Consider the following 12604-nt stretch of genomic DNA (forward strand, 5'->3'; position numbering starts at 1 on the left):
GCAATAGATATTTATTGAGAAAATGAATTTTTTGAAGTGTGTTGGGGTTTAGACAATTCCTCTTCTTGGACAAAACCTCACCACCCTTGGAAAAATATCCTTTCACAAGGAACAGAGGATGCAGGGGAACATACAATGTCAGTGCCAGCGGGTATAAATAAAGATATTGATGCTTCTGTTGAGCCCAGACAGGGGAGGATTTCCTCTTTCTTGCTGGCTCCATTACCATGAAAAAGGAAGATGTCATAAAAAGCAAACAAATCCAAAAGGGCAATCCAAATTAAAAAGCAGTCCAGTCCAGATCCAAAAATCTAAGCTACCAAAAATCCAAAGCAATCCAAATAATCTTATCTAATTAATATAACGAGACTATAATATAGCTACTATAATTAATAATAACAATTATTCATTATTATTAATAACTATTCTAACCTGATAAAATGCAATAATATACAGCCCTAACACATATATGACACAATAACGACAATGAGATTTCTCTAACTCTGACTCTCTGACACACTACAACTGCTTCTGCTACTGCTACTCCTGCAACAGCCACAAGGTGGCGCGAGTTTCGAACCCCCTTTCTCCCTTTATCCAGAAGCGACACTCAGACCGAACCGATGACGTATCCACACAAACCGAGGCCTCGTTTGTCATCAGTCACGTGATTTTCACGTTAACAACACAAGCCTCGAATCGCGGCTTCATCTGGCACGCCCATTTTTTCTCGACACAAGCTCCGATGCCTCGGTTCAAATGTCACATCACTAGGAGTGGCCACTCAGTGTGCAGTGTGAGAGGGGGAGTGGCCTCAGTGTGCAGTGTCGAGGGGGAGTGGCCACTCAGTGTGCAGTGTGAGAGGGGGAGTGGCCACTCAGTGTGCAGTGTGAGAGGGGGAGTGGCCTCAGTGTGCAGTGTGAGAGGGGGAGTGGCCACTCAGTGTGCCGTGTGGAGGGGGAGTGGCCTCAGTGCGCAGTGTGGAGGGGGAGTGGCCACTCAGTGTGAGAGGGGGAGTGGCCACTCAGTGTGCAGTGTGAGAGGGGGAGTGGCCTCAGTGTGAGAGGGGGAGTGGCCACTCAGTGTGCAGTGTGAGAGGGGGAGTGGCCACTCAGTGTGCAGTGTGAGAGGGGGAGTGGCCACTCAGTGTGCAGTGTGAGAGGGGGAGTGGCCTCAGTGTGCAGTGTCGAGGGGGAGTGGCCACTCAGTGTGCAGTGTGAGAGGGGGAGTGGCCACTCAGTGTGCCGTGTGGAGGGGGAGTGGCCTCAGTGTGCAGTGTGAGAGGGGGCGTGGCCTCAGTGTGCAGTGTGGAGGGGGAGTGGCCACTCAGTGTGCAGTGTGAGAGGGGGAGTGGCCACTCAGTGTGCAGTATGAGCCAGAGTGGCAAAAGCCAATGTGTGCTTCTTTTACCGATATATTTAACAATATCGTTTGCATTTCTAATCCAAACGACCTCAAACTTGGCACTGCACTTACTCGTGCCCATAGCAAGACACCTGTCAAGTTTGAAATCCATCCATTCAGATATTTTTAAACCACAACCTTCTAAACATAATCTAAACATCTTCAAGGTGTGCTTCTTTTACCGAGATATGCGAATAACAGACACACAGACGTTTCTGTAATTTATAGATAGGTGTGTGTCTGTGTATAAGCTATATTATATTTATATATAGGCCTACTGTATATTATACGTGTTTGTGTGTACTACTGTATATTCTTTAATCGCGATTAATCGATTTGACAGTATGTTTGTGCAAAATCAGTTTTTGTGTGTGGTTTGGTGTGTTTGAGTGCTCATTGTTACAATTACACAGCTAAAGTTCAGTGACATTTTTATTTGTGCATGGTTGAAAAGCAAATATTGATACTGACATAATGACGTGCAATAAGTATATAAATTGAACTACATGTATAACTAACTACTGACAACTAACTACTTCTGAATAACTACAATATTTAGAAGTAAACAGTGTATCTGACTTAATGTTTAGCTGACAGAATGTTTATTTTTAAACCACAATTTTTAAACCACAACCCTCTCTAATGTCAGAATGTTTATTTTTAAACCACAACTTCAATGTGTGCTTCTTTTACCGATATATTTAACAATATCTTTTGCATTTCTAATCCAAACAACGTCACACTCGGCACTGCACTTACTCGTGACCGTAGCAAGACACCCGTCAAGTTTGAAATCCATTGGACTAACGGTTTGAGAGATATTCGATTAACAGACAGACAGACACACACACAGACAGACAGACGTTCCTGTAATTTATAGATAGATAATATAATATATAATAATATAAAATAGTTTTTATTGTATTTTTAATCAAATAAATACAGTCTGGATGAGGATAAGAGATTTCTTTAAAAAACAATAAATCATTTTACCAATCCCAAAGTGTAAAACTGTTATAGTGTAAGTGCGTTTCTAAAATTATAAGCTTCACATTTCCGCTTTTAAATTCCTCCCAAAATTGGCCCTATTAACTTTCATTCATTTTAACTTCCATAAATGAATCTTGATTTGAACCTTTTTTGTGTTAATCAACATTATTACATCAACAAACTCTGTCGACTTTGGTTAACTTGCATTGAACCCGTAATATTCCTTTAAAGGTTAACATCTTTGAAAATGTTTATAATCCGTCATAAAACTATATTTGAAATGTTAACGCGAGTGTTTTTTTGAATGAACTCTCTCTTAGGCGTCATCTCAGGATCCGGGTCGTGCTCCCCTCCTGTTGTCCGCCGAGTGTCAGCGCAGTGGCACAGTGACCCGTGTGTCTCTGGATTACCACTGCTGCCCCGCAACCGCCCCCTCCACCCAGCTGACCACTGTACAAGTGCTGCTGCCCCTCGACCACACGGCCACAGACCTGCAGTGCCAGCCGCCCGCATCCTGGTGAGAACTGGAGGCACATTTTGCTTTTAGAGATGGAAAGAAAAGAGAAAATGAAGTGAATATGTGATGAGAGAAATGATAGATGAAGAGAACTGTGTTACTGACTTGTTCTGTTTCACAGGAGTGCAGAGGAAAGACGACTCCTATGGAAATTGCCCAACCTCTCCCCGACAAATCACAGCAAAGGTCACTGCTGCCACCTGTTCATCCTGTCTTTTCTTTTTCTGTCACTCATTCATGATTCATGTTTAACTCTTTCTCCGCCAGCATTTAAACAAAAAAAAAAAAGTTCCCAGCCAGTGCCAGCATTTGTGATCATTACGTGTTTGTGACGAACAGACCTAAATTTAAGTCCTCACTCACTCCCAAGTTAATCAATTAATGCAACATCTATAACAACAATATCAGTCATAAAAAGGAAGAACTAAAGAATATCTAACGAATATTGATTTCCTTGAAGAAAAAAACTGCACTATATATAGTTTAGCGTTGGTACATCTTAACTGAGTTTAAAGTGCTGCACTGACACAAGATGTTTTCAGTGGAAGTGGGCGGAAGAGCAAGAGGCCATGAAACAAACTTCTGAATAGATAAGATCAGAGGGAGACCGACAGAGCATCAAGGGAGGCTTGTGAACATTTTGGAAGCAACTGCATGTTTATTCAAATATGGGCTACATTAGGATATTTTAAGATGATCTTTTATTTCTAAAGGCTCTTGCACATATCTTAACCAGGTCTGCGATGTAAACCCAAGAGCAGCTGCTGACTCTCTCTCTCTCTCTCTGTGTGTGTGTGTGTTTATGGGTCTCAGGGTCTGGCACATTGTGCGCCAGTTGGCAGTGCCTGGAGGTTCCCCGCGGGCCTCCCCCGAGCCTGGCTGTGCAGTTTGTGGGATCGGGGGCTTCTCTGTCAGGCATGAACGTGGAGCTGGTGGGCAGCCGGTACCGCATGTCCCTGGTGAAGAAGAGGTTTGCCACAGGTGGGAGCCAGACCTACTTTATGTCCCTCATAAGCAGTCTCCTTTCAGTTCATAATTGTTTATTTAATAGGATATCTTGTTGTGGTCTCTAGGGGGATGCTTTTTTGTCCAATTCAAAACAGCCCTCTATAAGAAGTCTCTGTGATATTCTAGTAGTTCATAGATATTGCTCAGGTCCCTCCTGGACTCTTAAGTTTAGATTTTTTGACCAGTTGCTTGGCACCATAGCACACCTCTCCTCCACAAGCTGAGCATTTCCATAATAGGTATTTATGGTGAAACCTACATGCATATACCCCAGCAACACCATGGTTTTGGGTTCAATTCCCAGGGAAAGTATGAACTTAAAAATGCAGTGTCGCTTTAAAGAAAGGCGCATGACTGAATATTTTAACCATTTAAATGCAGTATAAATGTATCATTCAGAAGATCATTACCGGTTTCTAAGTGGCCCATTTTTAAAACACGACCATATATCTTGATGTTCACCTAATTATAACCATCACCACTTTTTGCAAAACTTGAACAGTCCCTTGTGCTTTTTAATATAAAGTATAATATTCAAGGTATAATCTCTGAAAACAATTGTGCTTCTTAAGTGAGTTTAATTGATGTTTGGTTAATAGTTTTTGCAGTGTTTTCTTGAAACAGCAAATCAAGACTGGTATAATGATAACAGCATGATGCATTCATGGTCAAATGTAGTAATAATGTTCATCTGTATCGTTTTACAGGAAAATATATGGCCGGCTGTTCTTTGTGAGAGGTGATGGTGCTGCTCCGGTACCACCGAGGCACAACGTTTGCACTTTTTAAACCTACCTGGGCTGGTGGAACTGTCCATGTGCTAAAGGCCTGAACAGAAGAGATCACATTGTATATAGAGTGTGATGTGTGGGGAAATAGATAATACCCATGATGCATTGCTCTAGAATAAGTATGCACTGGGATTAGGGACCACAACCAGCCTCTACTCTTTTATCTGTATAGAATTGTTTGTTCAGTGTGCAAACCACACATTTATTTCAAGTTTGAAGAACTGGATGTACATTTCCTTTCATTTTTAGTGCAAATTTCTGAATGAGTAAGTATGAATATGTATAATGGAAATAAAAATTCTGACATTTATTGAAAAAATTGTCTCATGTTGAGTATTCAAGAAAGATTTACTTTAAAGTAAACAAACAAACACACAAGTAGACTTTTTTTTTTAAAGGGTTAGGATTCATGTCGTTCCAAACCCGTAAGACTTTCGTTTATCTTCGGAACACAAATGAAGATCTTTTTAATGAAATCTGAGCGATGATTTCTGTCCCTCCAATGGCAGTCCACGCAACTACCAAAAATTCATAAAGAGATCGTAAAAATAATCCATATGATATGAACAGATTTAGGGATCGTTCCAAATATAGGAACTATCCCATTACAAAGCAAGGAGTTAGTCTGAGACAAAAGTGGTTTACACAAATTTATTACACTTTTTACCAGTACAAAATACAGTCGAACTAAGCAGTTGAGGCTAAATAAAGATATTTTAAAGACACAAAAATAAGGTATCAATATAGTAGTGAGAAGAATTGCAGCTACCTCCATAAAAATAATCCTTAGCCAGAAGCTTTAAAACAGCATTACAAAAAAAAAGAAAGAAGAAAAATCTTTCCCAAAAGCACATGACAGGCGTTAAAGTACAGAGCCTGACACTCAACAACCAACCACAGTGAGAATACATCCGCCAATCACTTCTCAGAAACAAACACAAAACAGCTAGTAGAAATAAAGTTTATCTTTGTAAATAGCAGAGAGGGACATGTAGGGTGCCCGTTATGGGCCGCTACCAGGCACCGGTAAAGATCCCAACCGGGTTCAGCGCAACATCTTCAAAAACAAATGATGTATCCTGAAACCGATAGATCTCCTGAAAATGTCTCCAGCTTTACTTCAACTAAGTGGGCACGTTGTTTTTATTAAAAGCGTGAAAACTAAAACATCAGATGTACAGCACCAGGTAATGAGGCATATTTGCAAGAATCTGCATATTCTGTTACTAGACGCGTCTATTTTTGGGTTTTCTACGTCTTCTAGAAAAGGCTTTCTGAGATGTGGCGCTTTATAGAAATTTTTAGCTATTACGTAGCGTTTACGTTTTTTTGCTATTACATATACACAATATCTACTTAAATATGTTATGCAAAAAAACATTTTTTTTTAATCTTAATTAAAAAATAATAATTTTTAATAAAAATAACACAAAACTAGTCATAACCTGGTGAGCGCAGACTCACTTCCAGTTACTTCAGAAGGCCTTGTGTACAGATGCACGCTCACAGGTACGTTCAATATATCGACAAATCACCGAGGCTCTTTTTAACCACTGCAAACAACTAAGAACTCATCAAATAACTACAAAACTAGACCAAAAAGTTTCACAAACCATATTTGGTGAAAACTGCTTTGCTTGGGTTCAAGAGCAGCAGAGCAGTGACCATCAACACAGTAGGCGTATGTACATCCTGAAGCTTTCGAACGAGAACGGGGTACTTTCAGGGCAACCGATCGGAGCAAACAGTCGAATAATCTCTTATAGTGACTTTTATAAAACGTATTAAAAGTTAGACATTAACTCATTAGAACTAAAAACTGTTGAGGTATAGACTAGGCATCTCATATGGCCAGGGGTTTATCTACAAAACGTCTGGAATGGAGCGTTCTCCATCCATTTCGTCGTGGAAAGGCTTTGCATGTGCAGCAGGTTTGGGTGGGCGCTGCGATGCAGCTTTGGGGTCAGCAGGTTGCATCTACGCCTGAGGAAACGGCCGAGGCAGAAAGTCGAAAAAATGTGACCATCTTTAAAAGGTGCTTTAGACACATCTGAGGTTCTGAGACGATACATTCATTCTGCGGTTAGAGGCACGGCCGAGGAAACGACAGAACGAGAGAAGGTCAAAGAGAAAGAGAGAGACAGTTCTGCTCTAGTGTTTCTTTTCTCATCTAAGGCACTGAAAGAAGACTATGGCACATGAAAAAACACGTCACAAAACCAGCACGTTCTTGTTTCACAGTTGGAGAAAACCTAAAGGCGCGAGCGAGAGAGAGAGAGAGAGAGACACACACACTGACCCTAAACAGACCTACGAACCCTCAAGATAAAGAAAAACCTCACGGCCGAGTGTTAGCTTGGCCACCGGCAGCCGTAAGAATGTGGTCTGGGGTGAGCCTGACGCCCTGCTCTTAGATCTCCTGCAGGGAGTGACTGCTCTCGATTCTCTCTCTCTTCACCGCCGGCTCGCTCATACTCCTCTCGCTCATCCTCGACATGTCTCCATCACTGGCCATATCGTCTGAGAATGAGGCATCTGGGAAAGGAAGAAAAGAGAAGGATGTTGGAGTACAGAGCAGAGGAACTTTCAAAATGAGAAAAAAGAAACTTTCTTTTTTGGGGTTGGCATCAAAATCCATTACCTTTCTCCATGAGTGATGGCATCATTGAACTGAGGTCACTGAACTGAAAATGTACCAAAAAAAAAAAGTTTTTTACATGGATTTGCATATTGTACTACATTTTAAAACCTATAAATAACATTGATCTAAACAAAATTGAAATAATGTTAAACCAATTAAATATTTATTATGTGAAAAGTATTTGCTTAAATTGTTTATATTTAGTCATTTTCACCACAACCAAATGTACAATTTACCAAATGTTAGTGTAATAAACAAGTGAGAAAAGTATAAGATAAATATCACTTATGAGCAGAATATTTTTATGAATTATTTAAATAATAATCTCTATCTACATATTTATTATATAATATAAATATAATTAATATTAATGTGTAGACAGACATAGAATTATACCAGTAGTATTATTATTATTATTATTATTATTAATGTGAATGTACAAACAGACAGAATAATGCAATTAATAAAATTATGAATATGAATGTGTAGATCGATAGAATTATAATATGAATAGTATTAATATGAATGTGCAGACAGATAGATTTATTATAAATATGTAATTCGGTGTATTTACTATAAAATCAAATAGCTAGCTAGGAAATTAGCCTTAGAAAAACAAAGAATTCAACCACTTCCCTCCCAAAAAAAAGGTCAAATGTCACGTCAGCCACAGAATACTATTGAACACAATACATCGTTTGAATTGTGATGGAATGGAGGTTTCAGAAAAATAACAATACTCTGATGGCGGCGGCACGCATACGTGCTCTTGGACATTGTTATTTAAATAAACTACTGAAGGAGTGAAAAGTGTGTATTCATTGAGTTTATTTTCTTAGTCGACAGGGCCAAAAGAAACGCCTGCATGTGCTCAACGCTTAATACAAGCGGTTAGATTAATGCACGAAAGTCTGAAATATTAAACTATGGAGCAGCCAGATCTCCTCACCTCCCCCATGACAGCAATGGGCGTCTCTCCGGTTGCATGGGCGACACGGTGTTCTACCAAATAGAACATGTATTCATCATAGAGCAGACGGATGAGGTGGAAGGAGCCAAAGCTTGCGGCCGAGCGCAGAGTCAGATCTCTGATCACCATGGAGCTGTAACCAGGGCAACAGAGAGTTTCATTACAAACTACCACAACAAAACCACAACACCCGCCACAGATTAAAGCGCTGCTTTCAATCTACTCTCTTCAGAAGATCAGTGGTTGTAAAGCTGTGTGTCTGTTAAGAGGCCTGATGAAATGGAAGTCAGACCTGCAAACTCACAAGTGGTGAAAAAGGTGACATGTTTACAAAGTCATTTGGGGGATCGTCCCCCACGAGACAATTTTTATGATTTTAACATGTAAATGAAGCATTCTGACAAGAAACATTTTGCTTCAAGTAAAAAAAAACATTTATTGACACAATTTGATTCAATATTGATTAAGTTGGGGCCTATCAGGTACAGTACATAGCAAATTTCTTTCAAATATCTCTCAACTAATGCTGTAAACCATAAGGAACCCCAGTTGGTACATCATTCTAATATTAAAGATTAAAAATTATTTATTTGTAGGCTACTTACATTTAAATCACGCAAAAGGAAGGTTTTATAATAACGTTATAATACATTTTTAATGGCATAATCATGTTTCTACTCTTTTTTTAAATATAATCATTTAAACGGTGGCTGTCATAAGTAAATAGAAGTTATTCTGAAACAATATTCTCATCACCTTTTACATACTTAAATCTGCATATTTGTGATTTTTACCCCAGGGTGTTATTTACCTTTGTAAAGGAATTTTTTTTAAACCTTACTAAATATATATATGCATTATCTTTCATGTCAAATTCTTACATTTGATCAAATTCAGTTTTAATAATAAGGGCTTTAAACAAATGTAAAAATAATAATAATAATCGAAACAATGATCATTTTAAACTAAACCGCCAGTAGGTGGTGGCAAGTGACCGTCTTAATAAATGAATCATTGAGTTATTCATTAAACGATTCGTTCAAAATGCTGAATCATTCAATTACAAAACACCACGCTGAGTGTTGCTTTTCTTTTGTAACTATTTTCATCGGTGAAATAGAACAAAAAAAGTCAATATTGCGTCTAAATTGTAAGTGACTACATATTATCTAGGCTACTTGTTTATTAAATTATTCAATGTAAAATTTGCGATAGTGATAATATTGAGTAGAATATTTACTTGAATGTTGCTCTACTATCATATATTATAAATAAAAGAACTCAACATTTTGAGTTTTTACCTCAGTATGTTTCTTCTATGAGCGCTGCCACTTGCTTGAACTGAGGCGCTACAGTGATCTGTCACGCCACAGAGCGCACAAAAAGATTGCGACAGAGACGAGAGACGTCTATGGTCTCACTCCCGTCAATTTTCTATTTTTATTGTATATGCAATTTCACCCCTCAACCCCCAACCCCAGAAAAAAAAAACTCATCGGATCTACACGATTCAAATAAATGACATATTTTGTTTCAAAACAGCGAATTTCGCCGAAAAGCGACTAGTTTGCAGGTATGGGAAGTGAAATAAATGTAGTTGAGAAGAAAGAGCCCACCGAGGGTTTTTATAGGGAGCCTTGTACCTGTAAAAGGACCACTTGAGCAGGAACTGGCGCGCGGCGCGAGGGAAGCTGGGACTGCCGTCGTAGGGTTTCAGAACCTGGTTGACCACGTTATCCAGCCAGGCGGCCCACTGATCCAGAGAGCTCTGCTGCTGCAGGGTCACCTTAAAGTCTTGCTCCAAACGCTGGACCACACTCTCATCACACTGGCACACCCAGGACGCCTGCTCCTGTGACACACACACACACACACACACACACACACAGAGTGAGCAGAGAACGCACACTCACACCTCCTTATAACCTCCATGAACCTGAAGTGTTTCTGATGATGTTCCAGCAGAAGACAGACCTGCACGTTAGCGAAGTCCACTCTGTTGAGGTCGCTGAGCATCTGGTTGATCTGCGAGGTGTTCTGCAGGACGGCTCGAGCCGCCTGAGCCAGATGATTCAGAGAGGTGTAACGGCGCAGGGTCTGCGCAAACGCACTCACGACTGCAGCCTGCGCAGACGACAAAACCTTGTGAGCATCAACACAAAAATACCCAATCCTCACATCCTGCAAGGTCAGTCACCACGGTTACACAGTTTACTTCTAAAGCAGAAAAAACATTCATCATAGGCACAATAGACCAACGCTACTTTTGCGTCATCGAAGGGTAACGCCCCTTTTTGGGGGAAAACAAACGGATTCCCCTGAGAACAGAACTCGCTCTAGATCTGCTAAGTTTCTTCAAAAATGGCACAAACATACACACTCTCTTTGCCGGCCGAGGACCGTGAGCGGTATTTAAATAAGCTGGATACAGGGTTACAGAGGTGTCCCTTTGAAATGGTCGAAAACTGGATTAATGACCCCACGCAGTGGCCAAATATGGGCTATTCAGACATCTACCACTATCTCGTGGAATCACCAAGTAAGTAACGTTAGCCTATTTTTTTTGTCATTAACACACTCACAGTATGACAAACTAGACGATGAGGCCATGTCACTTGGATCATATTTAACTTGATTTAAGCTATTGACAGTTTTGTTTTCGACCATTTCAAAGAGACACCTCTGTAACCCCGTATCCAGTAGCTTCTTTAAGTTTGTGCCATTTTTGCTATCAAGAAACTTAGCAGATCTAGAGCGAGTTCTGTTCTCAGGGGAATCCGTTTGTTTTCCCCCAAAAGGGGGCGTTACCCTTCGATGACGCAAAAGTAGCGTTGGTCTATACACAAGCATACACGTTAACCTAACTATGTTTTTAACACAACACTTCAAATGTTTGGGGTCAGTAAGATTTTCTTTTGTAATTAATACTTAATCAAGTATTTTTTTTTTTTCACAGTTTTTGTGTCGGCCCCTTTAAATGCAGAAAAGTGAAATCATAATCAACCACGCCTTTAACTAATGTTAGCTAATGAAACCTTATTGTTAAGTGTTAGCAAAAAATGCAATCCCAGGAATAATTGCATTTGAAAATGTATTAATATAGAAACAGTTATTTGAAATCGATAACAGAAATTATTTCACAAATATTACTGTTTTTACTGTATTTTTGATCCAATAAATGCAGCTTTGGTGATCATAAGGTATTTGTTTCAAAAACATAAAATATTACTGACCCCAGACTTTTAAACAGAAAATGTAAAGAATTACATTATTGCATTATCAATTTATTAAAAAAAAAAAAAAAATCCTTATATTATCACATCCATGAAAGAAAGCTTTTTGTAGTTTTTGAGTATCATTATTATAGAATAGCATTTTTTTTTTTCACATTTTAGAATTTCCTACATTAATAATATACATTGTAAATTAATGTATTCAAAATTTAATTATATATTTTTTTTTTATTAGGGTTTTCAGAATGTCTTCTTGGAATTTTGTCTGTTTTAGCCAGCTTCTGAGAACATTTTCAGCAAATTTCTCCTTTAAGTTAAGGTCAGAAACACACACACACTCACACACATACCTTAGTGCGGACAATCTCCTGTGGGAAGTCAGTCATAGCTGAGGTCAGCCACCCCTCTAGACTCTTAGCGAAGTTTCTGATAGCTTGAGTGAGTGTGCCTGCAGGATCACATTTCCCATCAGTCATGCACTCAAACATTCAGCCCACAATACAGCAGCAACACTGACCCTGGAACAGGTCACAGTAAGTGTGTGAAGAAGTCGAAATACTAACTGGGAACAGGCCGCAGTACATCAGGGATGAGAATCTCCACCAGTGCCTGATACAGGATGTGATCACAGCTCCTCATCCATTGTTTGATTGGTTCATATTTACACAGAGCGATCAGCTTCTCTCTGGGGAATCCTGGGATGTCCTCCACATCCTCTTCACTGCACAATATACCAACACATGTTCGTTCAGACAGAAATCCCTTCGTTTAAAACCGCAAAACTTACTTTACTTGATTGCAAGTAAAAAATATCTAAACAGGTTGTATCTTTTAAAATAATGGATTAATTTATTGTACAAAAATGTATAATAAAAAATATCTAAACAGGTTGTATCTTTTAAAATAATGGATTAATTTATTGTACAAAAATGTATAAAAACGCATCAATGTTTCACTCAGAGAGCGCAATACCTATACTGCAGTTCAAAAATATGGGGTCAGTAAGATCTTTTTTTTTTATAAAGAAAATAATACTTTTGCTCAGCCAAG

The 12604-nt window shown here is 39.2% G+C and overlaps 2 protein-coding genes across 2 annotated transcripts in view; one reads left to right on the forward strand and one right to left on the reverse strand.

The window, feature by feature from the left end:
• fcho1 (FCH and mu domain containing endocytic adaptor 1) overlaps positions 1-5020 on the forward strand; it is a 53523-nt gene extending 48503 nt beyond the window's left edge. The window contains exons 23-26 of the mRNA XM_056252348.1: positions 2715-2911; positions 3033-3097; positions 3725-3892; positions 4627-5020. Coding sequence (XP_056108323.1) covers positions 2715-2911; positions 3033-3097; positions 3725-3892; positions 4627-4655 — 459 coding nt within the window. The 3' untranslated portion in view covers positions 4656-5020. The remainder of the gene's footprint in view (positions 1-2714; positions 2912-3032; positions 3098-3724; positions 3893-4626) is intronic.
• A 1111-nt stretch (positions 5021-6131) lies between these two features.
• The window catches only part of rfx2 (regulatory factor X, 2 (influences HLA class II expression)), a 49376-nt gene continuing 42903 nt past the window's right edge, over positions 6132-12604 (reverse strand). Inside the window, exons 12-18 of the mRNA XM_056252349.1 lie at positions 12118-12275; positions 11905-12002; positions 10296-10445; positions 9965-10173; positions 8301-8454; positions 7352-7394; positions 6132-7245 (exon numbers count right to left, since the gene is read on the reverse strand). Of these exons, the coding sequence (XP_056108324.1) occupies positions 7121-7245; positions 7352-7394; positions 8301-8454; positions 9965-10173; positions 10296-10445; positions 11905-12002; positions 12118-12275 (937 nt within the window). The 3' untranslated portion in view covers positions 6132-7120. The remainder of the gene's footprint in view (positions 7246-7351; positions 7395-8300; positions 8455-9964; positions 10174-10295; positions 10446-11904; positions 12003-12117; positions 12276-12604) is intronic.

This window comes from Rhinichthys klamathensis, unplaced genomic scaffold, assembly GCF_029890125.1.
Source record: "Rhinichthys klamathensis goyatoka isolate OS25496 unplaced genomic scaffold, OSU_Roscu_1.1 h1tg000094l_1, whole genome shotgun sequence".
Lineage (NCBI taxonomy): Eukaryota > Metazoa > Chordata > Actinopteri > Cypriniformes > Leuciscidae > Rhinichthys > Rhinichthys klamathensis.